The following is a 22,458-nucleotide window of genomic DNA, read 5'->3' on the forward strand; positions in this document are numbered from 1 at the left end:
GCGATGAGATTTTAAAAGCCATTTAGAAAAACACCCTCAGACACAAAACAAATCCACAAAAATACCGACACGGATACCAGAGGATGCACCAATACTAGCGCAAAAATTACACATATACAACACACAGATACACACACATACAAAACTCGAAAGCAGAGTAGAATAAACGCAAAGCTTACACAAAAGTGGCGTTAAAAATGATGCGGAAACACGATGTTCATCAGTGGGAAAAGGGGAACGAAGTGGCGAAAAGGGGCAGACAGAGTACGGAGTACGGCAATATGGGCAACAGGGGGTTAAGCGGGTTGGGGAGAGGCCGAGGACGACGTCGACAATGAGCCTTCGAGCGAAAACCGCTGCTAAAACTTCACGCTTAAATATTTTTCACACCACATAGCGACAAGTTTGTGAAGACAGGCAAACAGCAAAAGAGACAGACTCACCGCAGGAAAGAGACGGGACAACCGAGTGCAAAAGAGAAGGCAAGCAAGGCTTCAGGACTTCAAAATGGCACGGAAAGCCCACGGAAGTGCGAGGAATTCGCGGACTGAAAAAGCTCAAAGGCAAATGCCAGACCTAGAGGGAAAATGTGGGGAGTCGGGACGAGGCTAAGTAGACGGCAAATGTCTAAATACCCTTTTGCCAGTGCCAAATGCCCGGCATTCCGACAGGCGACCGCAGATGACTTGACGAGTGAGCGGTTTTTGAAAGGCAATTGGTGGATCTGTTTCTTGGACACCGGAAGCAGATTATAAGTGCCCCATCGCTCCATGACGACACTTTCTAATGGACACGTGAAGGCTGTCCAGAAGGGAAATGCAAATCGGCAAGAAGAGTTTTAATCGCACTAATGAACTATCAAACGAAAGCCTAATTAAGACATTTTACGATGCCAAAAAGCTTTTGTGATTGTAATAGATTCTTGTAGCCTCACAATAGTGATAATTATGAAAGGATAATTACAAAACTCATTTTATATACAGCCCGATTTACTTTTTCCTTATGTTTCGAAGCCAAAATTAGTGTTTCAAATAATATTCAATATTATTTTTATTAGTTATAGATAAATACTTCAAAATTAGTATCATCACCTAGAGGGTTTTTTAGTTTAAAAAAAATAGATATTTTATCTTTTAAAAAATTAAATACTTTGACCAAAATATCTAGTTTCTAGTAACGCAAAACACATTGAAAAATATTTGGTAATGTAATAACTGTTCAAAGAAGAAATTGGGGACTTATAATGCATATAATAATTAATTAAATTACAAGCAACTAACGAACTAAACTTAAAAGTTCGAAATGCAGTGAAGTCAAAAATAATTGCCATGTCCCATTCAATTACAGTTTGCAGTGAACTAATTCTGAATGGTATTCCCCAGAAATCAATATGCTCACTTCTTTGGTTCGTAGGGCAAACGAGTCAAGAAACCGCAAAGGATGAGGAAGGAAAGCGAGAACCCAAATCTAAACCGAAACACAATTGTTAGAAATTAAAAGGAAAACTTTAATCATACCCGCGGGCAGTCGCAGCAGCCAAGCGGGAAAAGGGATGTGCGGGATGGGATGGTCTGTTTGCAACTGTCTGGGAATACAACGAAACTTTTCCAAGTTTCCGGTCGTGTGTACAATTTTCCGTGCTCATTTCCGCAGCCATTTCCTTCGGCACACTCACACACACACACACTTCCTCACAGTAGCACAAAAGCTGTCCGAAAGGAAGCAGCAGTCACCAGTGGAGGAAAACTCGCCAAGTCGCCTTGCTTCGCACAATTGTTGTTCTAAGAACGAAAAGGACTTGCAGGCAAACTTCCACTTGAGGTCAGCGGGTGGGCGGAATGTTGGGCAGTGAAAAGTGGCTGGATGCACAGCATACACATGTAGCGATTACTTCTCTCACTTGCTCCCAAAAAAAAAATACAGCGAGCAAGTTAAGCTAGTCACTGCACCTCTCTCGCTCTCTCTCTACTAAAACAGTAGGACTTCGTTAACTTGAACTTTTATCAGAGAGGCCTTTTTAGACCTATATCAAACAGTTTTTTAACTATAATAAAATTCAGATCAATTGTTTCCTCTATTACTATATACATGGTTCAAACTTGTATTAAATATATATATTTTTTAGATTTTTTGAAAATGTTCTACCTTTATTCATTAATATTTTCTAGGTTATTTTTAAAATTAGTGTTAAAGCCAAAGCCGTAATTTTTTTAAGGAAGTGCGACTGTAGTTGCCACAGCTTCCTACTATTCGGAGAACTTTTTCCTCGACTTCCTCTGCCGCTGACAGACGTGAAGGGGACGTGAGGGGTCCAAGGGTATGTGAACTGAATGAGATGAGATGGAGGGCTGAATTTTTGCATGCTAGCAGGATGCTGCGGTGCGGTGCGGTGCTGTCCTGTGTGCACAGTCAGTCAATCAATACGTCAGTTGGGCTCATCAAAAATTCCAATCACAAATTGGCAGAGAGTCGAGAGTCGACCGACTCCTCCACCATTTTACCCCTGGTCCGGATACGCCTCCCCCTTCCGATTTACCCCCACACTTTCCTCGCTTGATTTCCCGCACTTCCTGCGAGAATTTGAGTCTGTGAGGCTGCGAGGTGGTCGCAAGTCAAGCGCAGGCCCAAGAGCAGGACCTCCACTCACTTGACTGACCTCCGGGTGGACAAAACAAGGGGGGAGGGGGTGTGGTTGGTGGGTACACCAGGGGTGGGGGGTTCGAGGGGTTGTCTGGGGGCGTAGGCAATAATGGCATTTAAATGCAGGGTCACGTATCAATTTACTTGGTTATTAGTTACGAGCCCTCGCTTCGGACTTGGCCAGTGGTCAAAAGCAGTCCCTCTCTCTCGCTCACCCGCTACCTGTCTCTATCTGCCACTCTAGATATCTGTGTGTGTGTGTGTGTGTGTGTGCCCCCTCCATTACCCCACTTGCCCTTTTGAACCGACGAGCAAATCCGGGCTGAGCGCTCAGTTTGTTGCTCTTTTCGCCCGCTCATAACGGATATGGCTTTGTGCTAAACTGACAGCACAAGCTCCGCACCTGACCCGCAGTCACCGCACCGGGAACCACCCATCAAGCCACCCAGTGGAACACCCACTAAAAAACCAACCCACTGCACCATGCCCATTCCCACCAGAAGAGCAGCTCCAGTCAAAAGTTTTTCACTTTTCAGGTTCTCGCTCTCGGTTCTCAGTGGTTGGGTCGTCTCCTGCTCTCGGTGGATGCACCACATCCACATCACAATCAAACCAGCACCACCCGAGCACAACCCCAGCACCTCCCCCGCACCACAGCCCCATGCAGGCCCCTTTTTGGTTGCAGTTTCGGGCTCAAGGAGCAACTGGCAGGCCATCTTCCAGCCGAGACAAACACACACGAATCGTGTGGCCAGGATACGATGCCTTCGTATCCTTCAGCTGAGAGCAACCGAGGGAGACAGAGAGTGTGGGAGAGAGACAGCAGGAGAGCGAGTGTTATAGCTATGTGGATAGGTGCCGTGCCACAGCGGTAACATGCAATGTGCAACAGCAACAGCAAGAGCAAGAGCAAACAGCAGCAACAACGGCAGCAATGCAAGCGAAGCAATCTGCGATACACAGATAATTGCACTGAGAGAAATGAAATACAACAAATATGTATTTGTTGTGAATTGCGAGTTCAAACTTTAAACTTCAAAGTCAACATTCATCTGGAAGCAAATTCCTGAAATTAAGCTAATTTGCAGGGTATTTAAATAAAATGTGATAAACGGTATAAAGAGAGTATTAAATATTTTGTTTTTGCAATACGGTTTCTTCCGTTTCCAAATCCTAAAACATAATAACTTTAAAAAAAATGTTTAAATAATACTACCATTTCTTAGAAGTTTGAGCGAGAATGGCAAATTAAAATACTTTGAATAAGTTCTTCGTTCATGTTTTCCCTTCTATTGTTCATAAATCCCATATCCCAACAATACAAATAAGCTATAATACCGTTAAAAATTTCGCTTAGTGCTCTGCATGCAGGCGAAAAAAAAACACATTTCCTGAATTCGGCTTTCCATCGATACCTTGACACAGGCGTCAGAGCTTTGGGAGCTGGTGCACTCACCCACACAGAGATCCCTCTCTGCCCGAGCTGAACAAAAAAAATATTTGCACGAGAGGAGCGGGAGCCATTTAGGGTGAGCAAGTGTACGCTGGCTGCCACAACAAATCCCTAAACAAGCAACAACAACCGGCGCACAGCACAACTTCCGACGTCGACACCCAGCGTCAATATTCCTAGAATGGCGGAACGCAGCCTCGTCCTCGTCCTCGAAAAATCCTCGTTTTCGTCCTTGTGGGTGGAAATGCCCCCACTTAACGAGTCCTGCTGTTTCTGGCGCTGCATTCTGCATGTAGAGCGGAATTTCCGGTCTAACCTCACAGCGCCCAAGCGGAAATACAAGCGGATTAGCTTTTAGATTTATATACTAACAAACACCGATTAGACAGGTGGCCAGGGTGGCGAGTCCTGATCCCAGAGAGAAACCGAGAGACCTAGAGAGAGGGAAATACACCGAGCATTGGGTACCCGGAGAGAAATCAAGAGAAATTTGCTCTGTTCTACATGGCTTGGAGAGATTGTACTTGCTGAAAAAACGGGGAAGGGAACGGGGAATGGAGGGGGAATATTAGCGAGAGTGTGAGAGAAAGAGGTTTCTCTTTGGGAGAAATGGGGGTAAACACTCTCTGCACTTCTCCAGTCGGTTGGTAACCTTGTTTTTGTTGCCGCTGTCGCTTTTGGCATTGCATTTTAGTGTTTCCTGCTCGAAGTTCAAATGTGAGAATATTTTCAAATTTTCTTTCTCCTTTTTCTCTCTCTTTCTCTGTCTGTCTTTCTATATACCTTTCCCGTTTCTTCCCTCTCTAGCTTTGGTGTTAATTTTTCAGATGCCAGCCAACTTTCGGTTATTTTTCACCTAATAGAGCGCTTACTCGTCCAGCACAAAATCGAACTGAGAAATTCAAGTTGAAACTATTTTACGAGCATTTTTTGTGCTGCTTTCCAAAATCAAATAGTGCACAGCTTGAAAAAATTCGAATCAGAAAACAGATTGAAACTAACTTAAGGTATTTTAAATTTAAATTGAACTGATTGCTGGAGCATTTTTGGGGCATCACATTTCTATCAAGATAACTTGCGAGTTAGGAGTTTTTATCTAGATGTTATTATTTTATTATAAAAGAAAGTTATAGATTAATAAGTTATCATTCTAACTGAATTCCTTAAATATTTTTCTAATCATGTTCGCTAAATTAAGCAAATTGTTTAAAAGCCCTTTAAAAAAGATGTAAAAACTTCTGCCATCTGCTGTTAAACAATTCATGTTCAACTATCCCTCTTTTTTTGTTGCATCACAATTTTTCGTTATGATTAAAGATTCAGTACCCATGAGCAAAGGAGCAACTTTCAGCTGCCATGCTGCACAAATCACAACTCCCAGACTATTAGTCCGTATAAGATATAGATATAAACCATTTTTTGTGCGCTACTTGGGTTTGTTTGGCCCTCGAAGGAAACGGTTTGCCACCTTAAAAATTGCAATGAAAGTCGTCGTCAAATTGTCATAAAAATGCGATAACTCTGCTTTGTGTTGTTCTTATTCGTCTTTTTTGTTGTTCTGAAGTGTGGTTGTTATTGTTGCTTTTGTTTTATTTTTTTTGTATTTTTTTTCGTTGAATTCTTCTTGTGTCTGTGGTTGGGGTGTTGTCGTTTTGCCAACTACGAGAGCATGATAAATTTTTACGATGTTGCTATAACAATAAACCGAGCTTCGGCTGGCTCCGGCATTCCAGCGGCATGTGAAAAGCGCGCGCGGAAAATGCAGAACGTGAAAAACTAATAAAAATCTGCTGCTGCTGCTGCTGTTGGCAAGCTGCGAAACTTTTATGGCCAAACTACGCGCTCCATCAAAACGCAGAGCGAAAGGGGTAAGAAGGGGTGAAAGGGGTTGTGCGTTCGGTGCAAATGTGAAAAGTGCAAAAATAGCTCAGGTGCAGGGCCGGATAAGCGAGCAAGTCGTCAAAAGTGCTGATGCAGGGGGACAATTCCAGAGCCCCAGCATAGACGACTTTTGTGTCATCCATAGCAGCACCATGGCAACGCCATTCCATCCACTTCCGCCATACTGAAAACTTTGTAAAGCCCAAGAAAAAAGGGGAAAACAACATTCTGTATGACAATGAACGATTATTTTTCATAAAAGTGTGAACTTTGATTGACAGAATCTGAAGGGCCAGGAGATAAACTGCCATTTTAATATTTTCTATAGAAAAATATCAACCATGTTAAGCACAGGATATATTTACTAGGAGTATTTCATAAGTACATATTGTATTGAATACATCGAAAAGTATTTATATACAAACTTAACGATTTTAATATTTAAAAAAAATATAAAACTAATTTTAACTTTTCTTTTTGATCAACACATTTAAACAAGTTTAGGATATCTGTTTGTTGGACATTGCTTGCCGAGATCTTTCGTATTCTTATAAAAATTCTCCAAGAAATATATATAATAGACGTATATGTTTGAGTGAAGTAAAAATCATTTTTAAAAACTATATCTGTACAGTTCCAGATCCTTTTCCTATCAAATTATCACATTTAGAAACCTTTTCCGTAAATCCTAGCATACATTTCAGGGCAATTTGTGGTTGAGCTACCCAACCTATGGTAATCTGGCTCTCCCTTCAATTTCTCTCCTTATGCAGATCAATCATCCAAGTCACGAGCTCAGTGCCCATTTTACATAAACTTTTTTTTTGGGTTTAAGCCCGGGGCAAATGCTTACATGCATATATAAGAGTATGTGCATGAAGATACTGCCAAGTGATGTCACCAGACCATGAAAATAGGCCTTTTTTGGGAAAGGAGAGCAGTGGTAGAGGTAAGCTCCTTGTTTGGCTTTGGGATATTTTTGGATTTTGGTTTTGCAAATGGATTTATAACCCCTTGTGTGATTTTATGGGCCCTTAAGCCATTGTTCAAATAACCCGGCGTGCCAAACCACCAATTCCTCGTGCCTCACCCGCTGTCAATCTGTTCACCCCCCTCCTCCCACACTGTTGACTGACTTGCAATCCTGGATTCATGGGAGGCGTATGCGTATCCTTCTAATGATATTTGAGGAACGGATGTGTATGTAAAACCAATAATAAGACGACCGCACAGGGGCATGGGTGGTGGTTGCAAATGGTAGATGGATAGATGTATGGATGGACGGTGGTATAGCAGGATATCTAGTTGGAATACACAGATGGGTGGATGGTTAGTGACTGGGTGGTTCGTTCAGGCCGAAATGGTTAACAAGTGGTGCGTGTATCAATTCAATTGAATTTGCAAATGTTGTTGTTGCCCACTGATGCATGAAGGGCCCATGAATGCCCAGGAGCAGGATCCGCATCATTATCATCATCATCAGCTAACTGAAGTATTTTATGATGTATCCCAATGCCACTTGATGTTTGTCTTTCGATTTCGGGGGCAAGCGAAGGGATTCAAGAGAAGCGGATTTACGCAGTTCGAGGTACAACTTTGGGGGATGGAAAACTCGCCAACGAAGGCTAAAAAAAATACGCAAAAGAATACGTAACTGGAAATAAGTCTCGAAATTCAAAAGTCTTTCAAGATTTTGTTACACTCGCCCAATTAAGTCGAGAGTAAATAGGAATAGAATTCCTAATTCTTTAAACTTTAAAACATTGATTTTATTGATAACATATTTACTATAATTTTGATTTAAATTTCTTTTACTTTTTAAATTCACGCTTGAAACTATTTTTACTCTTCTTTTTTCATTAATATATTATATAATCTAATACTCATGGCTCAAATTTTAAATATTTATAAAGAAAGCTTGTCATTAAAAAACATTAAAATGAAAACATTTCAGAATCATATATTAATATACTTATATTTTACTCTGTACTCTCTGCTGCTTCGAAACAATGTTAACACTTTTGGCTTAACCAAATGAGCGTTAATTAAAAAATCGTGAGGCGGCGTAACGCAGCACAAAAGAAAAGTAAAGGAAGCGGTAATAAATACCATACAGAAACAACCAACAAAAGCAACGACAACAATCGGAAACAACGTGAGCGGGCAAAGCAATGGCAACAATTCAATTAAAATGCCAAAGGGGCCTGAATGGCATGCAAAGTGCTCAGGGGAGCGAAATTAACCCCTATAAACTGGTAATATGCTCAAAATGATGCACTTAAAAATACATTAATCACATCGACAATTATGCCGGACGCATGCAGGCATTTGTGTGCGTGAGCGAAAGAGGAGAAAAATGCCACTAGACGATGGAGTGGGTGAGTGAAGAAAAGAAGCCGACACGTGCTTAAAAATAAACGGGGATTCTCCCAACCCTTGAATGGGCGGCTTAAAAAACATGGAAAATTAACGAGAAAACCAAGCACCATGGATATAAACAATTTAGAAAGAAACACATAGAAGATTCAAATAAATTTAAAAGTTTAATTTTAAATTGGAATATATCGTTTCTTATTAAATACATACAGTGACAAACTTAATTATTGGCACAGCAAGCATGTTAAACTTTGAGGCTATTTTTCTTCTTATAATATGCTGATATTAAAATAAAACAAAATATTTTTAGATAGAATCATTAATTTTATGTTAAATACAAGTGACTTCATTAATTTATCTTTTATAAATAATTTATTAAAAATAAAAAACCAAAGAATGGACCAAATTTGCCTGAACAAAATTATTGGCACACTTGGGTTTTAATTAACTATTTTGTTAAAACTTTATCGATTTGGCCACTTTTTTTTAATTATCACATTTGCCTTTATAATCTTAATGGTATAATGATTAATTTTATAGCTAAAATTGTTTTAGTGCCTTAAAATATAGGAAAAGTTGTTTGACTTTACAAGTTAAAAATAAAATCAACCGCATGTGTCCAAAAATTAAAATTAAATAAGCAGGATCAATGCAAATCGAAAGTCAACATTGGGGAAATAATGTCCAGAAGCCATTTTTCCCATTCGGAGTCCTTTGTACATTTTAAAGGACCCACGCAGTTGCAAAATGCAGGGCACACTGGCTAATCCATGGCTTTGAGAGGCCAGGAAAGCGTAAGGATCGTATAAAAGGACAATGTCAACCCCCAGATCTCCTCAACACGTATCGAAGATGATGATAAGAAGGACTTTGGTAAGGATATTCACCCAACAGCCTTTTTCCAGGCCCTGCATGATGGTTTCTACAAATGAATTGAACCAAAAAGAAATCAATAGATTTTAAAAGTAAAAAAAAACCTTTTAGTTCAGTGAAATTTATATCTGAGTATGCCAATCGACTTTTGGGTCCTTTCAACCTTCTCGTATGATTTAATAATCCTTTCCCCGAGCAAAGAGCTTATGTTAGAACCCTTTTCAAGCCGATGGATTTTTTCTAGGAGCAATTCATTTGTAGAAACCATCATGCAGGGCCTGAAAAAGGGCTGTTGGGTGAATATCCTTACCAAAGTCCTTCTTATCATCAACTTCGATACGTGTTGAGGAGATCTGGAGGTTGACATTGTCCTTTTATACGATCCTTACGCTTTCCTGGCCTCTCAAAGCCATGGATTAGCCAGTGTGCCCTGCATTTTGCAACTGCGTGGGTCCTTTAAAATGTACAAAGGACTCCGAATGGGAAAAATGGCTTCTGGACATTATTTCCCCAATGTTGACTTTCGATTTGCATTGATCCTGCTTATTTAATTTTAATTTTTGGACACATGCGGTTGATTTTATTTTTAACTTGTAAAGTCAAACAACTTTTCCTATATTTTAAGGCACTAAAACAATTTTAGCTATAAAATTAATCATTATACCATTAAGATTATAAAGGCAAATGTGATAATTAAAAAAAAAGTGGCCAAATCGATAAAGTTTTAACAAAATAGTTAATTAAAACCCAAGTGTGCCAATAATTTTGTTCAGGCAAATTTGGTCCATTCTTTGGTTTTTTATTTTTAATAAATTATTTATAAAAGATAAATTAATGAAGTCACTTGTATTTAACATAAAATTAATGATTCTATCTAAAAATATTTTGTTTTATTTTAATATCAGCATATTATAAGAAGAAAAATAGCCTCAAAGTTTAACATGCTTGCTGTGCCAATAATTAAGTTTGTCACTGTATTAACGCAACTGTTGAATACACACAAAAAAACGCACAAGATTAGTAGAATTGAAATTAAGATATAAGATATTGCCATTTTTCTGATTATATTAATTTGAACGAATGAAAATGTCGAAATGATATTCGATATTTCTATCAATAAGCTTTGAATATCACCAATGTCATTTTCTCAGTGTAGACCAACTGGACCCCATTGCACACAGAATTCAAAGCATAAAAGCTTTCGTGTCGTCATTAAAAACTGTTTTTGCTAATTAAGTGCTCAATTGAGCATTCAATTTCACACACACACAAAGATGGTATGAGAAGGCGAGAATGGGAGGAGTGAGTACACAAGCAAATAACAGCGAAACAGGGTAAATACCCACCCAAGCAGAACAAAAGCCCAGAAACAGAAACCAAAGCAGAAGCAGAAATATCAACAGCATTTTCCCCATTCCATTCTTAACCTACGGCAAAGGCAAACGAAATGAAATGAACGAAAGTATAACAAAGTTGGTTTATTTGCTCTGTTAATGCAAAATGATTCCCCCGGGGAGAGGTGAAGAATCAGCAGTGCAACCACAGTGGAGACTCTCCAATGCGGAATACAGTGTTGCTTAGCTGTTAAAGAAAACAATGGTGTTTTAGTAGAAAGAAAACCACGAAATCCTTTATGGAATATTTCTAAAAAGGTGAATCTTCTAGGCTTAAAACATTTTTCTAAATCTCAATAAGTAAACACCAAAAAAAGTAAGTCCTAAAATCTGCACTTAGAGAATTAAGAAATGAGTAAGTGTACGAAATCTGGTGTGCAATATTTTTAAAAAAGTGAATCTTCTAGCCCTAAATCATTTTCTAAATCTCAATAAGTAAATATCAAAAAAATTTAAGTCCTGATATCCACACTTAGAGAATTAAGAAATGAGTTAAGGCAATGTATTGCCTAAAAGATGAACATGACCCTCACACATTGAACATTTAACAACATTTTAAAATATGTTTATTATTAATTTTGTTTTTAAATCATTTTTTTAATTTAGAAAGCAAAGTTAAAAGAAATAATTTTCGCCTAAGTGGTTTATAAGGGGAGTTTGTGAAAGGAGTTAACTTTTAATTGCTAAAAATTAAACAAAACATAGCTCTCAAATATATTAAATTATTTGTTTATTTATAGCGACGGATTTGTTAAGATATTACAGCATTCAAGTATCTTAAAATGTACGATTATTTCTGTGTAGCAATACAACACAAAAAAAAAACGCAAGCAATTGAAGGCACAAAGGGGCGGGTAATAAAAATGAGTAAAGGAAAACACAAACAAAACCCGAGTCGACATAAGGGTAAACACGATTCAATAAAATTACGCTGAAAAGTATGCAACAGAAACAAGCAAACAAAGTGAAAGGGGCGAAAATGGGGTGGCGGCGAAGGACGGCAAAAGCTGGTCTGAGCTCATAAAGCAAACAGTTACTAGGCGCTGACGAAGAACTGAATAAACTGGGAATGAATGCCAAAGCAAACGTGGCGAAAAAAAATGCAAAGCAACCAGCACGAAGAAATACAAAACCGAAACCGAAAAAAAAACCAAAGTACGCCAAAGGAAACGAAGAGAAAAAGTACTTAAAAAGCTCACAAGCAAATATTTATAACAGTAAATCACTTTGGCGCTAGCACACATACACAAACAGACAGCGAAAAGAAGAAAAAGAGAGGGTGGAGCAAGTGAAAAGTGCAATAAACGAAGCAACAATGGTGCACTGAAATAATAGGGTATTTTAAAGCCAGATAGGATTGTGGTTAAATTGTTCTGTAACTATTTAAAAATACCAAAAAAATCGAAATATTCGGATTTTGAAATTTTTTTAAGTTTCGAAACAACTTAGTTTGTTTTAGAAATTATTAATAACCATTTAATAACTTATTACAAATTTTTTTGGCTAAGATTTTCCGTATAAAAATGTTATCGGTCAACGCTCTCGATTTTAAAACCTGCTATTTTAAAATGAATATTATATAATAAATTATAGAAACACTCATTGTTTTTCCCTGTGCACCAGCACGAACGAAATTTGTGCCATACAAATGTTGTTGTACCTCTGTCTCTGTTGCTGTTTCTCAGCAAGGAGCAACTGGCAAATATTTAAATTCGTGCGCTAAAGCACACAATAAAAACGTAAACAAATACAAAGTAAATATGGCGGCGACAGAAGCAACAACAAGAGCCAAAAAGAAGAAGAAATTCGCGCAGTTCGTGTCTTGGGGCTTTCACCTCCTTTCTCCATTTTATTTCACAGTTGCACTTCGGGGGTTGATAAAACTCCAAGTCAGTTTGTGTATGCGAGTCCTTAGTTGTTGTCAAGTTTTTAATTAAATTTGGGACTGCAATTTTTGCAACAAAAAAGTAACGAAGAGTTAGGTTGATAACCCAAAAGTTCCAGCATAGGAATTAGCTGGAAAAGGGAGCAACAATAAGATTATCTTTAGGCAACAACTTTTTGGCAGCCAACGAAGGTCTCATAAGCCCTTCTAATAGAAATCTTTCACAATTTATTCGGCAGCAAAGGATGTAATTTGAACATGAAAACTTTGTGCAAATAAATGGACTACATTTTTATGGGGGAGACGAAAATAAAAATATTTTTACAGAGCTGCATCTGCAATTGTAGGAAATAAATCGATGCCTTCAAATTGAATAGGAAAATACAGAAATGGTTACGGCTAACTCGATGTTCCGGGCAAAAATCGAACAAAAGAAAAACACAGTGAGTGCCGAACGGAATGAACTACCGGCCACTACCCTCAAATAAATATGTTTAACCAAATTGCTAACCAACAACAGCCCCCTTGGACGGAAAAAAGGACGAGTCAGGCGTAACATATTTATTGACATTGCGGTTGCCGGACCCAGAACTCTGGAAGGAGAACCAGAAACCCGAACCCAAGCCCAAACCTGTATCCGGACACACATTGGATTTCAGTTAGCAGTTAGCAGTTAGCTGCCAAGCAACCACCACCACTAACCACTGACACCAGGGCCACAATCCCCACGATACCTCGGGTTCCCCAACCCCCAACCCCCAGCTGCCCGGAACCCGGAACCCCGATCCCCAGAAACCACCGAATGAGTGGCACTTGCAAGTGTGGTGTTTATGTTCCATACATCAAGGGTTTATGGGCTAAACGTTTATGTGTCTGGCAACAACAAGCTTTTAAAGGGTTTCCATACACTCGCCCTCACATATACAGCAGAACTTCTTTAGCCCGAACTGTTGTGCCTCTTGCAATTGTAACTTCATTAACTTAAGTTTTTCAAATGTCTATAACTCGTACATCACAAAAAAACTTCACTAAAACTAACTTTTATACTCCACTCTTTAAAATTTGTACTTTCAAAAATCATTCCACAATGATTATAACTTTATCAATTGAATTTCTATATTAAAATATAGATTGGTATATGTTTGTGGTCAACAGAAGTTATAGTCGGATGAAAAAAAAACGAACTTCCAACCCCAATTTGTATTCTTTGTTAATTCAAATTTATTTAAACCGAACCAATATTACAATCCTAATTAAAACTTTCAATGCAGAGGCTAAAAATTAATAAGGCATTCAAGAAACTTTATTCAAAGTTTAATGCTCTAATTAAAGTCTGTCTTTTGAATTCATAACTCCAAAAACTCTCAGTAACTCAATTTAGAAAAGGAATTGAGTTATGGAGGTTCCACTGTAGCCACAAGCACATGTGGAGGGTGGCGCACTAAGAGTCAATGCCGAAGTTTGCCTTGGTAGCGCCACTTGAAATTTCACTTACACCCACATGAAATGCCTTTTTGTGCGTCTGTGTGTGTGCGAGTTGACGTTGCACACTTCGTTGACTCCCAAAAGACGCCCACACTCAAACGGTTGACCTCAGACGTCCGCCCAAACCCTCGATAAAGGAGGGGGGCGATCGGGTGGTGGGCTAACGTATTACAAAATGTATTTTATCTTCATCGATTGGCAGAATTTATATGTTTTTTCATGCCACATCAGCGCTTTATGTGTGCACATGGAAGGAGAAGGAACGGCTGGGGGGAGGGGGTCGAAAGCGAAGGGGAATTCCTTGTAAGTGAGTTGAGGCTATGTGCTGACAGCCACGAGCACCACCATATGCATATCTCTTCGCTGTGGGTGTGTGGGATAAATCAGCTGCTGCTAACAGATGATGATGATTACAAAGGGATGAAGTTGTAAGACTGCGATACCAACAAAGATGTAAAGCGTGTTGCTCGGAATGGAATATGTTATGTCGAAATGGGCACGACAATAAACCGTTTTAACATGCGAATCAATTGGCGGAATTTGTAACATTTGAAGGCGTGGTTGTGAAAATTGTACTCAACAATTTCTGTCAAAGGAGAATGATTATTATTTGCAGGTAAATCGGGAGGGGCACTATATTTTTTTTTTTAAATCATTTCAAAATTGAAACTCTTCCTCGTTAAGTACCTTTTTAGATTTTATTCAAAAATGTATTAATAAATCCAAAGTTTACTACCTTAAAACCTTTACTACACATTTGACTAACAAATTTAGTTTTCGAGTTCGCCAAATTTCGACGGAATTCGGAAACGGAAAAACACCCACCGTTTATTGAATATTCACGAGTAAAGAAAATCACCATAATCTACGGCTAGAAGTCAATTTTGTTTTGCATAATTCTCCTTGAATGTACATCATACACACAACACTCCACATTCTTCGGCATGAAACTCCTCTGTCTGCAATCATGTTTGCCAATTATGCAAATGACGATGCGACCCACTGTGCGTGCAGATGGAACCACTGTGGGCCGCAACCGAGTAAATACTCTCCAAACACTTGGCTTCGTGTTTACCACAATTTACTGCGACTCGAGTCAGCCAAGCTCTAGCAAGAATAAATGCAATGCACATTTTTTGCCCACAATTTCCTGGAAGTTCCGAAAGGGGGGGTTTTGTGAAAGCGGGTCGAGCACAATAAACTAAAAAGGCGATGGAGGGGGGGTCGAGTGGCGGGGGTTAGGTCGTAGCTTGCCACAAGCCAAATATGTCTGTGTCTGGGCCTGGTTTTCAACCCCCTACCCCCTACGCCTACCCCCTCCACCAAACCTACACCCCTGCCCGAACTCGCTGTCTCGTTCACACTTTTCTTTCAGTCTCGTCCTGGCATTCGTGTCTGGAAAGTGTGGCAATAAAAAGGATAATGTAACTGTTATTCTACGCAAAACGGAAACAAAGGAGGGGGGGTGGTGGTTTGGGGTGGTGAGTGCTTGAAATATTTTTGTGGCAAAGGTGGCAACTTGGGCAACAACAAGATGTGGCAAAAGTAAAAAGCACAACCAAGGCGGCAAAAACAGAATTGTGGTTGTGGAGGGGTTGGAGATTGGGTCCCTGCTGAGTGACTGACTGAACAAGTGGCAACGAGGAAACGGCTGTCAGTCAAAAGAGGGGAAAGTGGTTGGGGTTTCCTTGCGGGGTGGTGGTGGTGGGTGGGTGGAAAACCCAACTTGGTGGTGCAAAAAACCATGCCGAGAGCGAACGAAACGAAAAGAGACGAAACGTAACGAAACGAAACGAAACGAGACGAGCCAAAGTGCCAAAGAGCGAAGCCGGAAAATTGTGTGGAAATTTGAGCTTCTTTTGAAATTGAGGCCGGAAATGACACCCACACAGCCCACTGTGCAGAGTGAGATAGCCATAGGCGGTGCAAGCGGGACAGAAAGAGATAGGGAGAGGGAGTCACAACGACGACGACTGTTGTTGTGTTAAACAAAATGTTTGCGGGTGCAATAAGCGTAAATTCAGTGGTTTTATGTTTACTTATTCAACTACTCAACCACCCAACCCCATGGAGCATAACTTCATTTTATTGGCAGCAACGGGGGGATGGGGGTTGGGTTTTCCCCCTCTTTCCGGGTGGTAATATACTTTTTGCAAATCGATGCCAACTCCTTAAACGGTGGGTGGTGGGGTCTCGGATCCCCGGGGGAACTGGGTACAGTGGGTGTACACGGGACAGGAAGCGTGTGGCATGTTGAATGGTCTTGAGTGTTTTCGTATGGTTGACAGGATAACACGGAGTAATTCAATTCGAAATACTTTATGCTGTTGCTTTTATTATTTGTGCTTGCTCGGTCGGTCGTTCGTTCTCGTTCTCCTTTCGTTTGGGGATTTCTTTTGTCGGAAGTGGCATTTGTAGGTGGTTTTGAATGGGTGGTTCGTTCGATGGGTGGTTCTGGGTGGGCTGCATAAAAATTCGTGTGGAAAGTTATACACACACCCATATACAGAGACCGTCTGTGTGCTTGTGGTTTCTCTTGTTTATTTATTTTTATGATGTTTCCTTTTTGGCATTTTATTGAAGAAGTTTACCGACGCCATTGCTGCTGCATAAATAAGCAAGAAAAGAGGGCGAAAGCACTCACCGCCACCCCCAGCCCCATTGCAATTCATAAAAAATCAATATTTATTACAACAGCTAGTACATGGAACCCTCCTTGTGGTCTCAGCTTGTTATTGGGCATTTAATCAGTTGATTTCTTATTCAGGTTGAAGTTTTTCCTCTGCATTCGTATTGGGTAAATGCAATTAGAGAAGCTTGTGCTGAGATTTATCCGAGTGCATGGTGGGTATTCATGTGGGATTAAGCACACTTGAGTGCCAGGGGCGAAACATGATATAAACCGAAAAAATTAAATTTGGGGAAACGACAAATGCGTATTTCTACTCCTTAAATTGAATCCCAAAACGCTAGACACTTGGTATGATTCAACAATATGATTATAAATATAAGAGACATATATTTTACGATTAAAAAGAAAAATTTGTTTCTTCGAAAAACAGCGAACACTGACCTTTTTAGGAAATATTAGGTTAACTCCCAACCCGAATCTGTAAAATCTAATGTCCTCTCTTTTTTTCATACAAAATGCTTTGTTCAGGTTACTCTCGAACCTGGAAGTTTTAACATCTTGCCACAGCATCGTATTAAACCCACTTTGCATTTGCAGAATACTGTGAAATCCGTTTAAAAACAAATACACGGACTACGAACAGATTCCTAACAAATGCTCAACTCTTTCTGTGGCAAAATGCAAAATAATCTTCCAACCAAGACATACTTCTGCCCCCAAACCAGTGAACAATGATTCGCTTTGAAAAGCTAAACGAGCCGAGCTAAGGCTATTATTGAACTGTCCGAGCAAAGCGGGCAACGCCGAACACTCAAAGTTAAGTGAAACCAATTGAAATTTATTGACGCGAATTGGGTTTCACTTGAACCCGCTAACCTCGGGGCGCTGGCTTGGCGTTTCGCATTACCAGAAGTCGGGGCGAAATCAGATCGGCTTCCCCCGCCGAAAGGCGAGTCACTTACCTTCTTTCGACTTGTCGTACTGCTTCGGCGACGAGGTCTTCTTCCCTGGCACGGGTCTCAAGGCACTGCTGATGAGCTGGGGGCGAGAATTGGCACATGGACACGGGTCAGATTGCATTGCCCAGCTACTGGAACGGCAATAAATACTCACAATGCGATCGGAGCGCTCGCCGCAGGGCAAACGGGCCACAGCGGACTCGGGACTGTCCTCCGGCGGAGGCGGTTGGGGCACCCAGTTGTAGGCCCGCCTGGAAATGGGCACCCCAAAGCGATCGTGCTGCGAGGCTTGTTGTCTAAACAAAATAAAAAGGTTCTATTAGTAAAATCAATATCTCAAAGACAGGTGGGATGGGATTTCACTTTCATGCGCACATGATGTTTTTCACAACTTTCTTATTGTGCTAATCATCCTAAAGCAATGACCTTATTATCAGTGATGCAAACCAGTTCTCATCCAAAAAGAACTGCTATTAACATGAAATACAAAACGGAACAACTACACCTTAACAATATTCTTAGCAAACTAAAATGTATTAAAGTTAAAAACTAAATGCAATAAACCAGAAATTCCAATTTAATTTTGTGGAAAAGAAATGTATATGATTTAATTTATCTGGAAATAAGTAAAACTTTTGTATATCTTTATATTATATTCATATCGTATGACTGATCGTGACCAACGAAAATATTTAAATCAGAAAGGTATTCCATTTCTGTAGTATTAGACTCTTATTTTAGATGTTAGACGGGGGCAGAAAAATTTATTTTTATCGAATTCCAACAGAACTATAATCTAATGTTCTAAAATTTTTGCATTTTATCAAGATGTAGGAAGCCAAAGCTATTGAAGAAATTAAAATAAAAATTGTTTCACTAAACATCTAACATTACGCTACGATAGACCTGGTTGGGCAATTTTTAAACGTACGTTAAGGAAATGTACGAGAATTTCTTTAGCCAACCCAAAAAACATATCTTTTAGGAAATACAAATCAATTTTACAGAATTACATTTTTTAAAAAGAACTTCTATTAGTTGCTACTAAATCTATCTTAAGATTAATAAAATAAAAAATCTTCTGGTTCGATTTAAACCTTGAAGTGTTAACATGTATCTAGGATAAATATATGATATTCTGAAAAAAAAATGCCGGATCACTATTCTAGGGTTAGCTTCACACCTTAAACTCTCGTAGCAGTCCAGACAGACGACCGCGTATTCTCCGTTCTCTAGCAGTAGGCCATCGTCACTTTTCTGGTGCTTCACAAAGGGAAACTCGTTGACGGGCAGCGCCCGTACTCTCTTCCGGTAAGTCGTAATGCCGCACAGGTGACAGTTGTAGTCGTGCCAATTATATTTACGATCCGCTGGATTCACGCTGGGACTTTGTGCCTCATATCTGCAGGACGGGGAAAACCCATTAATGACTATTTGTACATCTGATATTTAAGGCAGTTTACTTACTTGCGCCACTGATTCAACATGGAATGATAACAAAAGGTGCAAACCAGGGCCGAGTTATTCCTTAACTGCTCAGCATTGGGGAGTGAATTGTGTTTCAGCAACAATGGAAAATAAGGACGCGAACCCTGAATATATACAGAAAAGAAATTATGTTACAAAAGCTCTTTAAAACAAAACTAGTAAATTGGATACAGACACAAACACTGATTATACGTTAAAGTAATGGAAATATTAAAATCAAACATGACAAATTTCAGTTTGTTAGTTTTATCATCTAAGCATTACAGTAAAATAACGCCCTACATTTTTTATCGCTTTTATAATACAGTAAATACAGATTCCAAAATAAAACAGAGAACACATAAAAAACCTTATAATATAAAGGATTTTGGTGTTATCTCTTCCGTAATATACTTGTGATTGCCAAAGAAGTAAACAAAATTATATTTCATTACTTAATTAAACGGGCTCATTTGTTAATTAATGCACCACATAACAGAGATAATATTATTTGCCATCTACACTGAGTGTAATCCAATGCGAACGCTATCTAAAACAATCTGCACACATATCGTGTAACAATGTATTTACTCAGAACTGGGTATCTATATTGATTGACTGCGATTGTGTCTTCATTGAGCAACAGGAAAATACCTTAACTAATCAGCAAATTACATGTTTGGCAAGCGATCAGAAATATTATGCACACACAAACGCATTTATACAATGTGGCCCAAATTAAGTGAAGGTCTAACGAGTTGAGCCGAAACACAAATTAATCTCTTAATACCCAAGTCGATGTCATACTAAAGCCTAACTGTGATTGATTAAAGCTTGAAAATTGTATCTGATGTGTAATTTATGTGTATAATGAGAGCTTCTGATATTATTAGTTCAGCTTGAGTGCTTCTCGACATATTTCATAGTTTTCAGCTCTTGGACAAACGTGACTGTAAAATAAGTATGGAGTTTAATTTGTTATAGCAGTCTTCTTGATTAGTCTAATGCATTTAGTTTTGAGTTTTTCTTTAATTCACAATTGGCTTTACTGCTTTTAATTTGAAGTGGAAATTTAAATATTTCTTCAAAATTATCTAAATGTTCGTCTAAATTTAATTTACATGAATATCCTATAAAGCTACATTATACTGTATATAGTTTAATACTTAACAACATCTGTCAGCACAACATGTTTAACGACATGTTGGCGCCTTATTTGCGTGAGTGAATTGCATAGTACATATTGTCATTTAATGTGTAAAAACCGCTGTAGCATACTATGCATGTGTCGGCAGAGTTCCGGCAAAACACTTTCCCATGCCCGCGAGATTGAAACGTGCCTATCGCTGTATTACAACAACGAACCATCGCTGTTTTTCCTAATTAATAATTTTGATACCACATTGGATATGTGCATTGCTCTGTTGGCAACCTTCCTAACTAATTTGGTGACTCTACCTCTTTGCTGGCATAGAGAACTCTGGCTAACGTTAGGTCCGAGTGCAGGCCACAGAGATAGCAGTAGATGGATGTGCTGGCAGGCGTCGAGGATGATATGGATGGCGTGGAGGGCGGAGTGTTTATGCTCATGGCGCCGTGCCGAGATCCGTTTGGTGAGCTGGAGGTCAGCATGGGCGAGGGAATGTTGTATCTGAAAGATAAGACCACAAATTAGACACGTTTAAGGTAATGCATGGAATTCTAAATGAAGAACCTTCTGTGCTCGAGGGGAACCCGTTCCGCATCCATGGACTCCCACTGGCTGGCCAAGTAATCCTTGCAGTCCTTGCAGGCCAGCACGCGATTGCTGTTTAGCTCGTTGTTGTTATTATTATTGTTGTTATTGGTATTATTGTTATTGTTATTATTACTGGTAACAGCATTGGCCTTGAGACAGGGGAAGTGCATGGCATGGGAGTTCATGTGCTCGGCACTTGTGGACAGCCAATCCATTTTGTTCGACGGGCAGAGCACTTTGCAAATGGAGCAACTGCAAGATGAAAATGTTAGCTTTAGATACAAGTACTGACAGGCTGCCATAGCCGGATAATTCACTTACGGATACTGCCCGTGCCCATTCTCGATGGCTCCTTGGCTGGAACTCGGCGAATTTGGGCGCGAATCGCTGCGACGAATTTGTTTGAGGTCGCGTGCCGTGTTTGAGTTGGAATTGTTCGAGTTCGTCTCGTAGGGCTATCAATAATATAATGAAAATGAAATCATTCAGATTGTATAAGCTATTTGTGTATTATTGCTAAGAATATCACGCACACGCCGCCTCCAGAGAATGCCTACTGATTCGGCGATCCCCAAAGACTAACTTCGAAGCAATCTTATCAGCAAAGCAAACAAATCGAAAAATAAAGTCCACCAAATTTTATTAAATATTTTATACAATTGATTTGCTATTCAAGGAGTAGGCACTCGACTATGACTGGCGTTCGACTGGGTTTGCTTTCGGCATTTGCCGTAAAACCGATTCCATCCGGTTCGAACCGTGTGCGGTTCACTTATCTCCCTTCGTTTTGCGACTTATATTTCGAGGGCGAGAGCGAATGCCTCTCCAAAACCATAAGCTCCTTATCGCGGTCCGTTTAGGACTAATTAGATGGTTTGGGGTTACGAAAGCTGATATCAATCATGGCTGGAGTTCAAAGTTAAGCACAGCTGTTTTTTTGATTTATTTGTTCACTCCTTTCCATCATGACTTCAGATAATTTTTGTTGATGTATGTCAACACTGTCTATATTTGAATATAATTTGATTTTCAAGGGTCATTTAAGTCAAATGGGAAACTCTCTTCTTTTTTTAAAATTGTAATCTCATGGTGATAATGAGTAGAACGGCAAACAAAGAAGCTAAGAAGGAGGTTATATCTATTTGTCAGATCTGATTGAATGATTTTACTGCCTACAAATTGATTGAAATTATTACAAAACTATCTGCACTCTCAGTATTTATCAGCATTTAGTATTATTTACCACTCAAGAAAGTTGAATGACTTGGCTCAGTGCGAGTGCAGGTGTTTGCTTAATACATTTACAACCTTTTTTGTTGTGTTATCTGGGGGAAGGACGGGAATGATAGTCACTAGATATGGATCCCACTCAGAGCATGTGTTGCCAAGCCAAACATTTGCAATTCAAAGCCCTGGGACCGTAATGCAAATAGTCGAGAGCGACATGAAAATGAAAACAGGAATCAACAAATAAGACAATGCAAATGTAAACAATTCGGAAAGAATTGTTTAAATATTGAGTTACTGTTGTTGTTATTGTCGTTGGCGTATTGATAAATATTTGCATTTATCTATATTTAATTTCGTATTTTGTGCTTCAGTTTACTGTTTCTTTATGCAAGAAAACGAGTTTCGAAAACGCTGCCCGATTGTGCAATGACCTGAATAAGCCCAG

At 39.4% G+C, this 22,458-nt stretch overlaps 1 protein-coding gene across 7 annotated transcripts in view; it reads right to left on the reverse strand.

Annotated features, from left to right (window-relative positions):
• LOC108038297 (atrophin-1) overlaps positions 1-22,458 on the reverse strand; it is a 77,568-nt gene that overhangs the window by 27,040 nt on the left and 28,070 nt on the right. For all 7 annotated transcript variants that reach the window (XM_017115087.2, XM_017115095.2, XM_017115070.2 and 4 more), the window contains 7 exons: positions 21,105-21,238; positions 20,760-21,035; positions 20,504-20,696; positions 19,046-19,170; positions 18,762-18,980; positions 17,733-17,874; positions 17,582-17,657 (listed from right to left, as the gene is read on the reverse strand). In XM_017115087.2, the coding sequence (XP_016970576.1) occupies positions 17,582-17,657; positions 17,733-17,874; positions 18,762-18,980; positions 19,046-19,170; positions 20,504-20,696; positions 20,760-21,035; positions 21,105-21,238 (1,165 nt within the window). The remainder of the gene's footprint in view (positions 1-17,581; positions 17,658-17,732; positions 17,875-18,761; positions 18,981-19,045; positions 19,171-20,503; positions 20,697-20,759; positions 21,036-21,104; positions 21,239-22,458) is intronic.

Source organism: Drosophila rhopaloa, unplaced genomic scaffold (genome assembly GCF_018152115.1).
Source record: "Drosophila rhopaloa isolate 14029-0021.01 unplaced genomic scaffold, ASM1815211v1 contig_115, whole genome shotgun sequence".
Lineage (NCBI taxonomy): Eukaryota > Metazoa > Arthropoda > Insecta > Diptera > Drosophilidae > Drosophila > Drosophila rhopaloa.